A 17,753-nucleotide genomic window follows, 5' to 3' on the forward strand; every position below is an offset into this window, starting at 1 on the left:
TTTTCTTCCCCCCCTTTGCTTTCCACTTGATTTGTATTGACTTGTTCATCATCCCTCCCAAGTATCTCCACAGCCACGCTGCTACGTTTTCAGTTTTATTTTGAATATTTATATTTGACTCATTTATTATCACTTTATCTACACTGTATGTCTTTTTGACTAATACAGATAAAAGATATCAGGAGATTCTGGCATAACGCATCTGTTTATCAAAAATGGATCCAAAAAAGGATATACGCGTGTTGAGGAATCTGTTTCCAAGTCTACCAAATCCAGCATCATCTTTGACACTGGATGTCTTAATGCCTTGTTTTGAGATGTAGATTGAGTGCTATCGTCTACTATGTCCGGTGGTTAGGTTACTGTATAAGGTCCCTTTTTATTACGATGTGAAGCTCACGATGGAGATAATGCTACATGGGCAATTCCACAGACACGGAGTGAATAATAATAACAATAATAATGTACAAAAACACATTTACTTGAAGACCAGTGCAGATTGGTTTGGTAATGTTTGGTAACAGAATGACATTTTGTGTGGTTTGTTCTGTCATTCTGTTACCGAACTTTGCATCTGTCTCAGCATCATTCTGTTACCTTGAAATTTGCCCATATGCTACTATATCATCAATGTTACTCATTCATCAAACAACCACTGAAAATAGAAAGTCCAAGAAAAGCTCAATTCTTTTCCTTCCAGCTAGCAACTTTTTCAATGATGTCACAACAGTGGAGAAGGACTGCATGTGTCCAGCACGGTCCCACGGTTCATTTGGGAGAGATCTGTAACTATGACTCAGTCATCGCTAATTGACCTTGAAATACCAAACCACACAACCTCGCTTTTCAGACCGGGGGTGTGCAGCTCTCATGTCCCCTTTGGAGTGGTCAGGAGCTATACCACTGAGGAAGTACAGTTCCCGCTCAGCCCAGTCAAAACTGTTCGCTGCTCTGGCTCCCAATGGTGGAACAAACTCCCTCACGACGCCAGGACAGCGGAGTCAATCACCACCTTCCGGAGACACCTGAAACCCCACCTCTTTAAGGAATACCTAGGATAGGATAAAGTAATCCTTCTCACCCCCCCCCTTAAAATATTTAGATGCACTATTGTAAAGTGGCTGTTCCACTGGATGTCAAGGTGAATGCACCAATTTGTAAGTCGCTCTGGATAAGAGCGTCTGCTAAATGACTTAAATGTAAATGTAAATGTAATACCAAACACACAAGAAAGGCCAGTCAGGCCCGTGCCCTATGGTCCGGTCCCCAAGGAGCCTGTATGCTAATCCTAGGCTTCCCTCAGAGCGGACTGGGCCTGGGCCTGGGAAAAGCCGTGCTCTGCCTGGCCCCTTTCCAATGGTTTTACAGCACTGAGCCTGCATCACACCACGGCCAGCGTGTGATTATACAATAATGTGGCAAGGCCGACGCATACTTTGTTTTCTGGTGTTAAACCCGTTCATTTTGTCATACACTTCCTCGCCGAGTTATAGAAACCAGAAAACCCTGAAATTGTACTGTTTACATGTAACCCTTCAATATTGTAGCTCCTGCAGCCATAGAGGATGACAAATGCCTCCTGGCATTTGCTTCATTTTGTTTTGTGACAGTCTCGTCTCGCGCTTCTACCTTGCATTTAAGGTTATTTTCTAATTACGGGCTATTTTATGGTGTGGCGGAATGTTCTGGGGAACAGGGTGTTTGTGCGGCTGTGAGGTTAGAACATGGTGGAGTCACCTCTGCACCCTGCTGCAGATAAACTACCTCAGCAACGGAACGAGGCCGGAGCAGAGTGCTTTCAGACATACTGTAAGCCTACCATCAGATCCTGGAATTAACTACATACCCAAAGTAGAGGAGAGATGATATCAGTGAGAGATTTGGTCTTTTCATTTCTTTTAACTTGTACAGGCCTGCACCTCAATTAATGACGAAAGGATTGCATCAAAGTGAAACCTGTTAGCTTTGTGGTCAGGCTTTCACCTCACCACAGCTCGTGACTGAGTGAAATGTTTGCAATGTTTATGAGGCTCTGGTGGTTTGGTTTCACATCAGGTTCATAGCTAGTATGTTGAGCTCCAGTTGTCACTGTAGATGCCTTGCCTTCATGGTGTAACGGCGTTCGTCTGTTGTAAGAAGAGAGTCGGACCGAAATGCAGCGTGTAGGTTACTCATGACTTAAATGAAAGATATGACGGTACATGAAATAACTGAAATACGAAAACAACAAACGGAACGTGAAACTAATTACAGCCTATCTGGTGACTACAACACAGAGACAGGTACAAACACCCACAAATTACAAAGTGAACTCAGGCTACCTAAATACGGTTCCCAATCCGAGACAACGAGAATCACCTGACTCCAATTGAGAACCGCCTCAGGCAGCCAAGCCTAACTAGACACACCCCTAATCATACACAATCCCAATGCTAATAAAACCCCAATACGAACCCAACACATAAACCCATGTCACACCCTGGCCTGACCAAAATATATAACGAGAAACACAAAATACAATGACCAAGGCGTGACACATGGAGGATACATTAACTCTGTGTGCTGTGGATGTGAAATATGCTGATGGACAGAGCCCTTATGAGGCTCCTCTTCAGGTGTCAAATCTGAACTGCTCTGATTGAGCAATTAAAACATTGATGATTGAGAGGAACAACTAGAATCGACAGCTCTGAGAGCTGTGGCACGTCACTGATCAATGACTACAAGTAAGCTGCTGACAGTAGAACTGAGCACAGTACCTGAGAAAGGACTGAGCAGCATCAGCTTCAAAACACCATCTTGTCACGTTTTTGCAAAAATTAAAACATCACAATATACAATATGATGTTTTTGTTAATGCATTGCATTCACTGGAAAGAGATGAGTGTCACAGAGTTGACAGACGGACACACTCATAGACAAGCAGGCAGGCAAACAGTTTCACCAAGTCTATCTAAAATATTGTGAATGATATCCTCTTTATAAGGCACTTAGTCTCTACATTTTCAAGTGCTTTTGGGCCAATTGAATTCATATTTCATATGTCGGGTCATGACCATCCTCTGGTAACACATATGTAATACTTAGCAATATTCAACCTTTTTAACCCTTCAGAAATGCCCCTTTCACCTCCATTTAAGTCCCTTCATTTATTCATAGGAAGCGGAAATACAATGCAAGTCCCACAATGTACATTCTTCAACAATACCCTGAATTTACTGTTCCACAGAGGGTTGAATCAAGTGTTTTTGTGTAACTGCAGGGAGAAAATGAAGGACCATGTTGAGAATGAATTAAGCCACTTCCCATAGCCACAGGAAGCTGAACCTAAACAGAGGGCATACCTATAAGGTCCCAATGGGTTGTTCGGAAGGACAGTTGGCTAGCACAATCGCAGTCTTTTGGGCGTTCAAGGTTATGTGAGGGTTGTAGGTAAAACTTTCTATGGAAGAAGGCCTTGTTCTCTGTGAAGTTTTCACTGTGAAGAGTTAATTTCACATGGTCACGTGTAGGCGTGCGTTCATCGTGTGCTTCTGCTGAACGATCCCATACATGAGTTGTGTTTCTAGACTCAACTGTTCTTCCGATGTCACATAATGGCGCCGGAGGGGAGGGCTGCTGTCTTATCCGCTCTTAACCAACCATGCAATTTTGATTGTTTTTTTCACGTTGTTCACATCTTGTTTTGTACATAATGTTGCTGCTACCGTCTCTTATGACCGAAAAGAGCTTCTGGTCACCAGAACTGGGATTGCTCACCTCAAATTGGACGATTCTTCTTCAATGAGTCGGGTGGGATGGATATAATACAGACACCCGACCAGGCCCAGATCCCCATGATTCGCTGTAAAAGTTTTTGTGGAAAGAGATCAGGATGTCTTGTGAGGATCAGGGGACGAACGTCTAATCTGCCCTGGCCTTCCGTTCTACCAGCTAACGTTCAATCGCTGGAAAATAAATGGGACGAACTGAAAGCACGTATCTCTTACCAACGGGACATCAACAACTGTAATATGTTTCACCGAGTCGTGGCTGAACGACGACATTAAGAACATACAGCTGGCGGGTTATATACTCTATCTGCAGGACAAGACAGCAGCCTCTGGTAAGACACAGGGCGGGGGCCTATGCATATTTGTAAACAATAGCTGGTGCACGATATCTAAGGAAGCCTCAAGGTTTTGCTGCCTGAGGTATAGTATCTCATGATATGTTGTCGGCCACACTATCTATCTAGAGAGTTTTCCTCTGTATTTTTCGTAGCTGTCTACACCCTCCATTTGGCAAATATGACCATAACTATATCCTCCTGATTCCTGCTTACAAGCAAAAATTAAAGCAGGGTGCACCAGTGACTCGGTCTATAAAAAAGTGGTCAGATGAAGCAGATGCTAAACTACATGACTGTTTTGCTATCACAGACTGGAACATGTTCCTGGATTCTTCCGATGGCATTGAGGAGTACACCAGCCACTGACTTTATGAATAAGTGCATCGAGGATGTCGTCCCCACAGTGACTGTACGTACATACCCCAACCAGAAGCCATGGATTACAGGCCACATTCACACTGAGGTAAGGGTTTAGCTGCCGCTTTCAAGGAGCTGGACTCTAATAGCAATCCCGCTATGCCCTCTGATGAACCATCAAACAGGCAAAGCGTCATTACAGGACTAAGATCGAATCGTACTACACCGGCTCCGATGCTCGTCGGATGTGGCAGGACTTGCAAACTATTACAGACTACAAAGGGAAGCAAAGCCGAGTGCTGCCATGTGACACAAGCCTACCAGACGAGCTAAATAACGGCTATGCTCGCTTTGAGGCAAGTAACACTGAAACATGCATGAAAGCATCAGCTGTTCCAGACGTCTGTGTGATGGCGCTCTATGCAGTCGATGTGAGTAAGCCATTTTAACAGGTCAACATTCACAAGGCCGCTGGACCAGATGGATTACCAGGATGTGTACTCCGAGCATGCGCTGACCAACTGTCAATTGTCTTCACTGACATGTTCAACCTGTCTGAGTCTGCAATACCAACATGTTTTGAGCAAACCACCATAGTCCCTGTGCCCAAGAACACTAAGGTAACCTGCCTAAATGTCTACCGACACATAGCACTCACGTCTGTAGCCATGAAATGAAATGCTTTGAAAGGCTGGTCATGGCTCACAACACCATTATCCCAGAAACCCTAGACCCATTCCAATTTCCATACCACACCAACAGATCCACAGATGATACAATCTCTATTGTACTCCACACTGCCATTCCCAACTGGACAAAAGGAACGCTTATGTTGGAATGCTATTCATTGACTACAGCTCAGCGTTCAACACCATAGTGCCCTCAAAGCTCATCACTAAGCTAAAGACCCTGGGACTAAACACCTCCCTCTTTAACTGGATCCTGGACTTCCTGACGAGCCGCCCCCAGGTGGTAAGGGTAGGTAACACCACATCTGCCACGCTGATCCTCAACACGGAGACCCCTCAGGGAAGCGTGCTCAGTCCCCTCCTGTACTCCCTGTTCACTCATGACTGCATAGCCGGGGACGACTCCAACACCATAATTAAGTTTGCCAATGACACAACACCGACAATGATGAGACAGCCTATAGGGAGGAGGTCAGAGACCTGACTGTGTGGTGCAAGGACAACAACCTCTCCCTCAACGTGATCAAGACAAAGGGGATGATTGTAGACTACAGGAAAAGGAGGACCGAGCACACAACCATTCTCATCGATTGGGCTGTAGTGGAACAGGTTGAGAGCTTCAAGTTCCTTGGCGTCCACATCACCAACAAACTAACATGGTCCAAGCACACCAAGACAGTCGTCAAGAGGGCACGACAAAACCTATTCCCCTGAAGGAGACTGAAAAGATTTGGAATGGGTCCTCAGATCCTCAAAAGGTTTTACAACTGCACCATCGAGAGCATCCTGACGGGTTGCATCACTGCCTGGTATGGCAACTGCTCGGCCTCCGACCGCAAGGCACTACAGAGGGTAATGCGTACTGCCTAGTACATCACCGGGGCCAAGCTTCCTGCCATTCAGAAACTCTATACCAGGCAGTGTCAGAGGAAGGCCCTAAAAATGGTCAAAGACTCCAGCCACCCTAGTCATAGACTGTTCTCTCTGCTACCGCAGAGAAAGTGGTCCCTGAGCGTCAAGTCTAGGTCCAAGAGGTTTCTAAACAGCTTTAACCTCCAAGCCATACGTCTCCTGAACAGCTACTCAAATGGCTACCCAGACTATTTGCATTAACAGTACCCCCGTGACAGACGCACTGCACAAGCAATGCAATGACACCGGCCTCGAGGACATTCACAGGAACACAGTGCGGGTCAATCAGGACGCGATGCAGCTGCCGAAGTTGCGTCGTCATTGGACGAGCTAGTTGTTGCTGCCAAAGTTGTGGCGGCGTAGTTCGGACCAGTAGCAGTGGCGTCGGGCGGCCCAGTTGTGGCATCGTCGGACGGACCAGTTGTAGCTGCTGAAGTTGTGCCATCGAACGGACCCGTTGTGGTGAAGTCAGACGACCCAGTTGCAGCTGCCAAAATTGCAGTGGTGACGGACGGACCAGTCGCAGCGTCGACGGGTCATTTGCGCGGTCTCCCTCAATATTAGATTATTCTGTCACGCTGGTATGAGAAGATTCGGGAGACAAGCACAGTAATGTGTAATGTTTTTTATTCAGCCCTAATGACGGCATGCCGTGTAAAGGCAAGGGGACGAAGACCAAACAAACATGTAACAAAACATAGGGTTGAAACCCAAACATAAGCGCGAGGAGTACCTCGAATAAATAACACAAGCGCACAATGATTATCACACGGGCCGAGACCCATAATCATCTGCGCAATCCACAAGGGCACAAAAGCCCAAAACACACAGCACAGGTCCTCACACGCACCAACGGACATAGTAACAATAATCAACACCACCATGGTGAACAAAGGGCACATATATACAAATAAAATCAGTGGGAATTGGGGCCAGGTGTGCGCAATGAGAGTTCCGGGGGCATCCATGAAACTGTTGTTGATTTACTTCTGTGTTTTAGGTCGTTGTCATGTTGCATCACCCAACTTCTGTTGAGATTCAATTGTCAGACAGATAGCCTAACGTTCTCCTGCAAAATGTCTTGATAAACTTGGGAATACATTTTTCCGTTGATGATAGCAAGCTGTCCAGGCCCTGAGGCAGCAAAGCAGCCCCAAACTATGATGCTCCCTCCACCATACTTTACAGTTGGGATGAGGTTTTGATGTTGGTGTGCTGTGCCTTTTTTTCTCCACACAAAGTGTTGCGTGTTCCTTCCAAACAACTCAACTGTAGATTAATCTGTCCACAGAATATTTTGCCAGTAGCGCTGTGGAACATCCAGGTGCTCTTTTGGGAACCACAGACGTGCGGCAATGTTTTTTTTAGACAGCAGTGGCTTCTTCCGTGGTGTTGTCCCATGAACACCATTCTTGTTTAGTGTTTTACGTATAGTAGACTTGTCAACAGAGATGTTAGCATATTCCAGAGATTTCTTTAAGTCTTTAGCTGACACTCTAGAATTTTTCTAAACCTCATTGAGCACTCACTGTGCTTTTGCAGTCATCTTTGCAGGACAGCCACTCCTTGGGAGAGTAGCAACAGTGCTGAACTTTCTCAATTTATAGACAATTTGTCTTACCATGGACTGATGAACATCAAGGCTTTTAGAGATACTTGTGTAACCCTTTCCAGCTTTATGCAAGTCAACAATTCTTAATCTTAGATCTTCTGACATCTCTTTTGTTTGAGGCATGGTTCACATCAGGCAATGCTTCTTGTGAATAGCAAACTCAAATTTTGTAAGTGTTTTTTACAGGGCAAGGCAGCTCAAACCTACCTCTCCAATCTCGTCTCATTGATTGGTCTCAAGGTTAGCTGACTCCTGACTCCAATTAGCATTTGGAGAAGTCATTAGCCTAGGGGTTCACATACTTTTCCCAACCTACACTGTGAATGTTTACAAGATGTATTCAATATAGACAATAAAAATATTAGTTTAAGCACACTGTGTTTGTCTATTGTTGTGACTTAGATTTCTTATATTTTAACCTTAGTTTAACTAGGCAAGTCAGTTAATAAGGATCCGCCCCTTTTTTGAAAACATTTTCACCTGAAATTACATACTCAAATCTATCTGCCTGTAGCTCAGCCCTGAAGCAAGGATATGCATATTCTTGGTACCATTTGAAAGGAACACTTTGAAGTTTGTGGAAATGTGAAAGGTATGTAGGAGAATATAACACAATAGATCTGGTAAAAGATAATACAAAAAAAATCAACTGTTCTTTTGTATTTTTTGTACCATCATCTTTGAAATGCAATAATGTATGTGCAATATAGCCTAGGTGCAATGCACATTTTGGCCATTAGAACGCAGCAGCGTATGTGCACAATTTTAGACTGATCCAATGAACTATTGCATTTCTGTTCGAAATGTTGTATCAAGACTTCCCAAATATGCCTAATTTGATTATTAGTAACTTTTTATGTAAAAAATTGTGCACTCTCCTCAAACAATAGCATGGTATTGTTTCACTGTAATAGCTAATGTAAATTGGATAGTGCAGATAGATTAACAAGAATTTAAGCCTTCTGCCAATATCAGATATGTCTATCTCCTGGGAAATGTTCTTGTTACGTACAACCTCATGCTAATCGCATTAGCCTATGTTAGTTCAACCGTCTTATTTACAATGATGGCCTAGGAACAGTGGGCTAACTGCCTTGTTCAGGGGAAGAACGACAGATTTTTACCTTGTCAGCTCGAGGATTCAATCTAGCAACCTTTCGGTTACTGGCCCAACGCTCTAACCACTAGGCAACCTGCCGCCCCGATGAAGATCAGATCAAATTTGATGACGATTTTATGCAGAACTCCAGGTAATTCCAAAGGGTTCACATTATTTTTCTTGCCACTGTACAGTTGAAGTCGGAAGTTTACATACACTTAGGTTGGTGTCATTAAAACTCGTTTTTCAACCACTCCACAAATTTCTTGTTATCAAACTATTGTTTTGGCAAGTCGGTTAGGACATCTACTTCGTGCATGACACAAGTACATTTTCCAACAATTGTTTACAGACAGATTATTTCACTTTCATCATTCACTGTATCACAATTCCAGTGGGTCAGAAGTTTACATAGGCTAAGTTGACTGTGCCTTTAAACAGCTTGGAAAATTCCAGAAAATGATGTCATGGCTTTAGACGCTTCTGTTAGACTAATTGACATAATTTGAGTCAATTGAAGGTGTACCTGTGAATGTATTTCAAGGCCTACCTTCAAACTCAATGCCTCTTTGCTTGACATCATGGGAAAATAAAAATAAATCAGCCAAAATCTCTGAAAAAAATGGTAGACCTCCACAAGTCTGGTTCATCCTTGGGAGCAATTTCCAAATGCCTGAAGGTACCACGTTCATCTGTACAAGCAATAGTATGCAAGTATAAACACCATGTGACCACACCGCCGTCATACCGCTCAGGAAGGAGACGCGTTCTGTCTCCTAGAGATTAATGTACTTTGGTGCGAAAAGTGCAAATCAATCCCAGAACAACAACAAAGATGTGAAGATGAAGATGCTGGAGGAAACAGGTAGAAAAGTATCTATATCCACAGTAAAACGGGCCCTATATTGACATAACCTGAAAGGCCACTCAGCAAGGAAGAAGCCACTGCTCCAAAACCACCATAAAAAAAAGCAAGACAATGGTTTGCAACTGCACATGGGGACAAAGATCGTACTTTTTGGAGAAATGTCCTCCGGTCTGATGAAACAAAAATAGAACTGTTTGGCCATAATGACTATCATTATGTTTGAAGGAAAAAGTGGGAAGCTTGCAAGCCGAAGAACACCATCCCAACTGGGAAGCACGGGGATGCCATCACAAAATGATGCCATCACAAAATAGATGGCATCATGAGGGAGGAAATTATGTGGATATATATATTGAAGCAACATCTCAAGGGATCAGTCACGAAGTTAAAGCTTGGTCGCAAATGGGTCTTCTAAATGGACAATGACCCCAGGCATATTTCCAAAGTTGTGGCAAAATGGCTTAAGGACAACAAAGTCAAAGTATTGGAGTGGCCATCACAAAGCCCCGTGGGCAGAAATTTGTGGGCAGAACTGAAAAAGCGTGTGCGAGCAAGAAGGCCTACAAACCTGACTCAGTTACACCAGCTCTGTCAGGAGGAATGGGCCAAAATCCACCCGACTTATTGTGGGAAGCTTGTGGAGGGCTGCGTTTGACCCAACTTAAACAATTTAAAGGCAATGCTACCAAATACTAATTGAGTGTATGTAAACGTCTGACCCACTGGGAATGTGATGAAGGAAATAAAAGCTGAAATAAATCATTCCCTCTACTATTATTCTGACATTTCACATTCTTAAAATAAAGTGGTGATCCTAACTGACCTAAGAGCGATTTTATCGAGGATTAAATGTCAGGAATTGTGAAAAACTGAGTTTAAATGTATTTGGCTAAGGTGTAAACGTCAGACTTCAACTATAAAAATCAAATCAAATCAAATGTTATTTGTCACATACACATGGTTAGCAGATGTTAATGCGAGTGTAGCGAAATGCTTGTGCTTCTAGTTCCGACAATGCAGTGATAACCAACAAGTAATCTAACTAACAATTCCAAAACTACTGTCTTATACACAGTGTAAGGGGATAAGGAACATGTACATAAGGATATATGAATGAGTGATGGTACAGAGCAGCATACAGTAGATGGTATCGAGTACAGTATATACATATGAGATGAGTGTGTAGACAAAGTAAACAAAATGGCATAGTTAAAGTGGCTAGTGATACATGTGTTACATAAGGATGCAGTCGATGATGTAGAGTACAGTATATACATATGCATATGAGATGAATAATGTAGGGTAAGTAACATTATATAAGGTAGCATTGTTTAAAGTGGCTAGTGATATATTTACATCATTTCCCATCAATTCCCATTATTAAAATGGCTGGAGTTGGGTCAGTGTCAATGACAGTGTGTTGGCAGCAGCCACTCAATGTTAGTGGTGGCTGTTTAACAGTCTGATGGCCTTGAGATAGAAGCTGTTTTTCAGTCTCTCGGTCCCAGCTTTGATGCACCTGTACTGACCTCGCCTTCTGGATGATAGCGGGGTGAACAGGCAGTGGTTCGGGTGGTTGATGTCCTTGATGATCTTTATGGCCTTCCTGTAACAACGGGTGGTGTAGGTGTCCTGGAGGGCAGGTAGTTTGCCCCGGTGATGCGTTGTGCAGTCCTCACTACCCTTTGGAGAGCCTTACGGTTGAGGGCGGAGCAGTTGCCGTACCAGGCGGTGATACAGCCCGCCAGGATGCTCTCGATTGTGCATCTGTAGAAGTTTGTGAGTGCTTTTGGTGACAAGCCGAATTTCTTCAGCCTCCTGAGGTTGAATAGGCGCTGCTGCGCCTTCTTCACGACGCTGTCAGTGTGAGTGGACCAATTCAGTTTGTCTGTGATGTGTATGCCGAGGAACTTAAAACTAGCTACCCTCTCCACTACTGTTCCATCGATGTGGATAGGGGGTGTTCCCTCTGCTGTTTCCTGAAGTCCACAATCATCTCCTTAGTTTTGTTGACGTTGAGTGTGAGGTTATTTTCCTGACACCACACTCCGAGGGCCCTCACCTCCTCCCTGTAGGCCGTCTCGTCGTTGTTGGTAATCAAGCCTACCACTGTTGTGTCGTCCGCAAACTTGATGATTGAGTTGGAGGCGTGCGTGGCCACGCAGTCGTGGGTGAACAGGGAGTACAGGAGAGGGCTCAGAATGCACCCTTGTGGGGCCCCGTGTTGAGGATCAGCGGGGAGGAGATGTTGTTGCCTACCCTCACCACCTGGGGGCGGCCCGTCAGGAAGTCCAGTACCCAGTTGCACAGGGCGGGGTCGAGACCCAGGGTCTCGAGCTTGATGACGAGCTTGGAGGGTACTATGGTGTTGAATGCCGAGCTGTAGTCGATGAACAGCATTCTCACATAGGTATTCCTCTTGTCCAGGTGGGTTAGGGCAGTGTGCAGTGTGGTTGAGATTGCATCGTCTGTGGACCTATTTGGGCGGTAAGCAAATTGGAGTGGGTCTAGGGTGTCAGGTAGGGTGGAGGTGATATGGTCCTTGACTAGTCTCTCAAAGCACTTAATGATGACGGAAGTGAGTGCTACGGGGCGGTAAGTGTATATCTTTATATATCTTTATATAATGGAAATGTAAAAATTATTTTTTTTTTTTGCTTGTTTGTCCCTCTGATTTGAATTTAAACGTTGTCCTCGTGAGACTTTGTTTGCGTCAGTGGCGAACTTGGCCCCAGCTGACCCCTGTAATGGAAAACATCTAGAGCCTCGATTGGATTCGGGTCACATTTATGATCTGAAACCATCGCTCCATTCCCAATAAAACAGGGATATTGGGAGATCCAGGCCGTATTGTGGTGCTCCATACTGTATTTATAATGCTCCATACTGTATTTATAATGATATGTTTCATTTTGTTCGCCTCGCTCATCTTCATTGGTTTTTCTGTGAACTGATTTACTTCGAAGTTACATGAACGAATTTAAACTTTATGAACTGTTGCTTAACAGGCATCTCACGCAGTGCATATATTGCATTGGTAGTATATCTTGTTGCATGTCAACTACTCACATGCAGTGGACCACAACTCCAAACTCAGTCAACTTTATGTCTGAATGATCTCTCTGTATTGAGTGAATATATGGCACCATATTACCGATCAGCATGACACCTTCATTCGCTAGTGATGATGATATTGTTTTTTTCATACGCAAGCCCCAATCGGTTTTTCCATGTCCTTTACTTTTCTGAACATTACTGCCATTGAGTTCATGTATAGGTTTCTCCTCTGATTTCTCCTCTGTTTCTCCTCTGATGGTGCTGACGGTTAGGAAACCCTTGTCCCCCTCCCCTCAGCCCTTCAGCCCTGTGTCACTATGCAACAGAGTCCCAAAACACCAAAACAAGGGGGCAACCCTATTAAAAAGGGTCCTATTCCACACTCTTCAGGCGTTTATCTCTTGGAATCTTCTGGAATCTTCTGTGTGGCCACAGGGATCCAGATTGACTGGGAGACGGGTGAGGGAAGAAGGAATGAGAGGGGAAGCTCAGTGAGACTGACTCTGGTTGAGCTCCTCTAACTGAATCCTAAAGATGGATCCCTGAAAAAATGCCTGCCTGCCTCCATGGCTGTATTGCGTGACTGAGACTGCTCCGCTTCCCATCATCCAACACATGGGACTAATTTACCTTCGTGGGCCACAAAGATGGTGCCACAAACATCAGGCAGGCCCCCTCAGGAAGAGAAGGGAAGAGGAGACAGGGAGAAGGGAAGAGAGGAGATGAGAAAAGAATGGGAGAGAGGATCTTGATTCTAGCATCAAACCATGTCAGTGTCCATCCCAGAGGACATTTTGCAGAAACCAGCTCACACTTGATCATCATAGTTTGCCCTGTGGTGAACATAACAAAATGTCACTGGTTTATGACAATTGTGGTACAAAGGCATTCCATGGATCACATTGAATGATGCCGTGACATCTTGTTGATTTCATTTAAGATGACTCATTGTGCTGTAGTTTTGATGGACTTTATAGCATTCCATATCATTTAGTACTTTGAGACCAATACCTACTTCATTTAATACCTGTCTCTCTGTGTGTGAGAAACAGAAAAAAGAGAACAAGAGAGAGAGAACAAGAGAGAGAAAGACAACAGTGAAAACAGTGAATGGACAGTGCAGTGATTGTGCTGCCTGGCTGCACGCTGGACGATGGCTGTTCAAACAAGACTGAGCTGAAATGTCACCAGCCCTCCACAGAGAAAAGGGCCCGCTGACAGCCTGGATAAACAGTGTCGTTCTTTCACCCTGTAATCGCATGTTCACTTAAAAAGAGCTCCCAACAAATTCCATGTGCATTCGGTCATTCTTGGGTCTCAGTCAGCAGTGGTCATGGTGTGTTTTCCCCACGTTGTTACAGTGACAGGAGAGTCTCTCGCTCTCTCTCTTGTCCTCCAGGGAAGGGTGGAAGGAGGAAGGTGGGGACGGGTGGATGGATGTAGGGAGAGAAGGATGGAGGAGAGAATTAAAAGCCAGATTCACATGAAGAGGTTTGACATTCCTCTCATATGAGGTTTATTGGTTTATTGGTTTATTTGGATCCCGATTAGCTTTTGCAGAAGCAGCAGCTATTCTTTCTGGAGTCCACAAAAAACACAACATGACAAGTAACAAAAAACACTGATACAAATAATGTGTGTGTTAGAGTGTCTCTGTGCGTCCCCTTACAGTCCTTGCCAGTCTATGAAATGTTGTTAACTCTTTTTTTTTTAAAATGGTAATTTAGCTGTTTTTCTTGAGTAATTAGAGATGTAAGGGAGTTCCATGCGATCATGGCTCTGTATAATACTGTGCTTTGCCATGAATTCGTTTTGGACTTGAAGACTGTCTTGTGGGGTATGTATGGGTGTCTGAAGAGACCCCTGGTGGCATGTCTTGTGGGGTATGTATGGGTGTCTGAAGAGACCCCTGGTGGCATGTCTTGTGGGGTATGTATGGGTGTCTGAAGAGACCCCTGGTGGCATGTCTTGTGGGGTATGTATGGGTGTCTGAAGAGACCCCTGGTGGCATGTCTTGTGGGGTATGTATGGGTGTCTGAAGAGACCCCTGGTGGCATGTCTTGTGGGGTATGTATGGGTGTCTGAGCTGAATGTTATTTCATTATGCAGACAATCTGGAATTTTTGTCACAGTAATACTTATCATAAAAACTAGAAGAGAAGCAGTTCATCTCTTGTCAACCATCAACCAGGCATGCATGTTGTTGATGTTGGTCTGTATGTGCAGTTAAATGCAAGGTGTGCTGCTCTGTGTTGAACCAGCTGCCGCTTTGCTAGGACTTTCTGCGCTGCACTTGACCATATTACTGGACAATAATCAAGATGGAAGACCAGAACCTGAACAACTAGTACAGTTAATTTGGTGTCAAAAACACAGAACATGTTTTTATAACAGACATACCTCTCCCCATCTTCACAACAACTTTGCCAATATGATTTGACCATGATAATTGACCATGCAATGTTACTCCTAGGAGTTTAGCTTTGTCAACTTGCTCAATGGTCACACCCTTTATGTACAACTCCAGTTGAGGTTTAGGTCTTAGAGAATGTTTTGAACCAAATACAATGCTTTTAGTTTTAGATGTATTTATGACCAGTTTATTTTTAATCACCCATTCTGATACTGACTGTAACTCCTTATTTCACTGAGCTCACTGGCTTTGGGTGTTGAAATGTAGAGTGTGGAATCATCCTCATACATAGTCATTCTAGCTTTTATGTTAGACCAGTGGCAAATCATGTGTGAAAACAGATAAGAGTAATGGCCCAAGGCAACTGCCCTGAAGGACACCGTACTGTACATATCTGATGTTAGTGAAGCTTCCATTGAAGAACGTTTTCTGGGTTCTAGTGGATAAATAACTCTCCAACCATGTGATGGCAGGTGATGTAAATAGCAAGTGAGTTTCTTCAGTAACAATTTATGATCAATAACATCAAAGCCTGCACGTGAGGGGATGGAAATCAAACAAAATATTTGTCAAACTGATTTTTTTCAAACATCCCATGTCACAGATGTTGGACCTGAATGTCACCTATGCTTGTAGAAATCATGGTATACGAGCGCAGCACGTCACTAGATTCCAATAATAGTACTGCTGCACATGATGAGAAGAAAACAATATCCATCCATCCCTGCCACCACTTGTCATTCCTACTCCCTGTAAAATGTTTCCTACTCCCTGTAAAATGTTTCCTACTCCCTGTAAAATGTTTCCTACTCCCTGTAAAATGGTTCCTACCCCCTGTAAAATGTTTCCTACCCCCTGTAAAATGTTTCCTACCCCCTGTAAAATGTTTCATACCCCCTGTAAAATGTCTCCTACTCCCTGTAAAATGTTTCCTACTCCCTGTAAAATGTTTCCTACTCCCTGTAAAATGTTTCCTACCCCCAAATTATTCTAATTTGATGGTGAGCCATCACTCTTTACATCCTCCTTCAACACCTTTGGTACACTTCTCTCTCTGACTATCGCTCTGTCTCCCTTAGGTGTGGTCCGACAAGTGAAGCCTCTGATTGGCCCGCTGAACATGGTATTGAAGCTGGCTATGAACTACGTCACCTCTGGGGTGGTGTCTCATCGGAACATCGTCAGCGTCCACATCTTCATCTCCGAGTTCTGGTTCTGAGTACAGGACACACACCAACGCCACCTCACATAGCCATACTGTTCTATCACAGTACTACCAACACCACCACACATAACCATACAGTTCTACCACAGTACTACCCACACCACCACACATAGCCATACTGTTCTACCACAGTACTACCAACACCACCACACATAACCATACAGTTCTACCACAGTACTACCCACACCACCACACATAGCCATACAGTTCTACCACAGTACTACCCACACCACCACACATAACCATACAGTTCTACCACAGTACTACCCACACCACCACACATAGCCATACTGTTCTACCACAGTACTACCAACACCACCACACATAACCATACAGTTCTACCACAGTACTACCAACACCACCACACATAGCCACACAGTTCTACTACAATACTACCAACACCACCACACATAGCCATACAGTTCTACTACAGTACTACCAACACCACCACACATAGCCACACAGTTCTACTACAGTACTACCAACACCACCACACATAGCCACACAGTTCTACTACAGTACTACCAACACCACCACACATAGCCACACAGTTCTACTGCAGTACTACCAACACCACCACACATAGCCATAAAGTATGACCACTTACACACTACTACCACACAGTACATCCACAGTCCTATAACTTTACCCTCCTAGCATGAAGAGAAAGGAGATTGCTGAGTGCATGGAGGAGAAAATGAAGATTATTTAGGTGTATAACTAAAAGGATATGAATACCATTGGAGGGTCCAATAAAGGGATATCCTGATACAACCAACACACATAACTTTGAACTTTCATTCCTTTTCGATGAAGATAAACAGACCACTAGCTGCTTAGTTGCTTTTGTTATTGTATGAAACTAAAGCACTTCCCAGTAAGTTTACCTGTAATATAAGTAGATGTAACAAGCCAAGCCATGAGTGGATGCATGCATCTGGCCTACGGAACTTGACGTGAAGACTCATAAACTGTATCATATAATGTAAGCATGCTGTCATGCCCAAGACTATAGAATGTGATTGTGAATTGAAAGTGCATGCGTAGACATGGAGATGTGAAAAACCATTGGAAGATTCAACAGTTGAATGTAACACTAACCCATGAGTAATGATGTGCATTACATTTCATTATCTTACTGTATACATTGCGAAAGGTGTTTCGGTACTAAATAATAAACCATCTTGTTTTTGTCTTTGAAGCATTTTATTTGTGTGTTTTTAAGTGAAAGCTTCAGATTGGTTGATTCATTTAACTTGTGTACGTTTGAAGGGAAAGTGGGACAGAATTCATTATGGGTACATTGGTTGAAAAAGGGGGAGTCGGTGGAGAGGGGAGGGGTACATAGGAACCAGGGACCATATCCCCAATGAGGTTTTTCACTGAACCAGAAGGGGTCTCTACTCTATT

The 17,753-nt window shown here is 43.8% G+C and overlaps 1 protein-coding gene across 1 annotated transcript in view; it reads left to right on the top strand.

Moving 5' to 3' along the window:
- LOC124037639 (fibulin-1-like) overlaps positions 1-17,544 on the top strand; it is a 48,395-nt gene extending 30,851 nt beyond the window's left edge. The window contains 1 exon segment of the mRNA XM_046352559.1: positions 16,198-17,544. Within this exon segment, the coding sequence (XP_046208515.1) occupies positions 16,198-16,337 (140 nt within the window). The 3' untranslated portion in view covers positions 16,338-17,544.
- Positions 17,545-17,753: the final 209 nt, after the last annotated feature.

Source organism: Oncorhynchus gorbuscha, linkage group LG06 (assembly GCF_021184085.1).
Source record: "Oncorhynchus gorbuscha isolate QuinsamMale2020 ecotype Even-year linkage group LG06, OgorEven_v1.0, whole genome shotgun sequence".
In the NCBI taxonomy this organism is placed as follows: domain Eukaryota; kingdom Metazoa; phylum Chordata; class Actinopteri; order Salmoniformes; family Salmonidae; genus Oncorhynchus; species Oncorhynchus gorbuscha.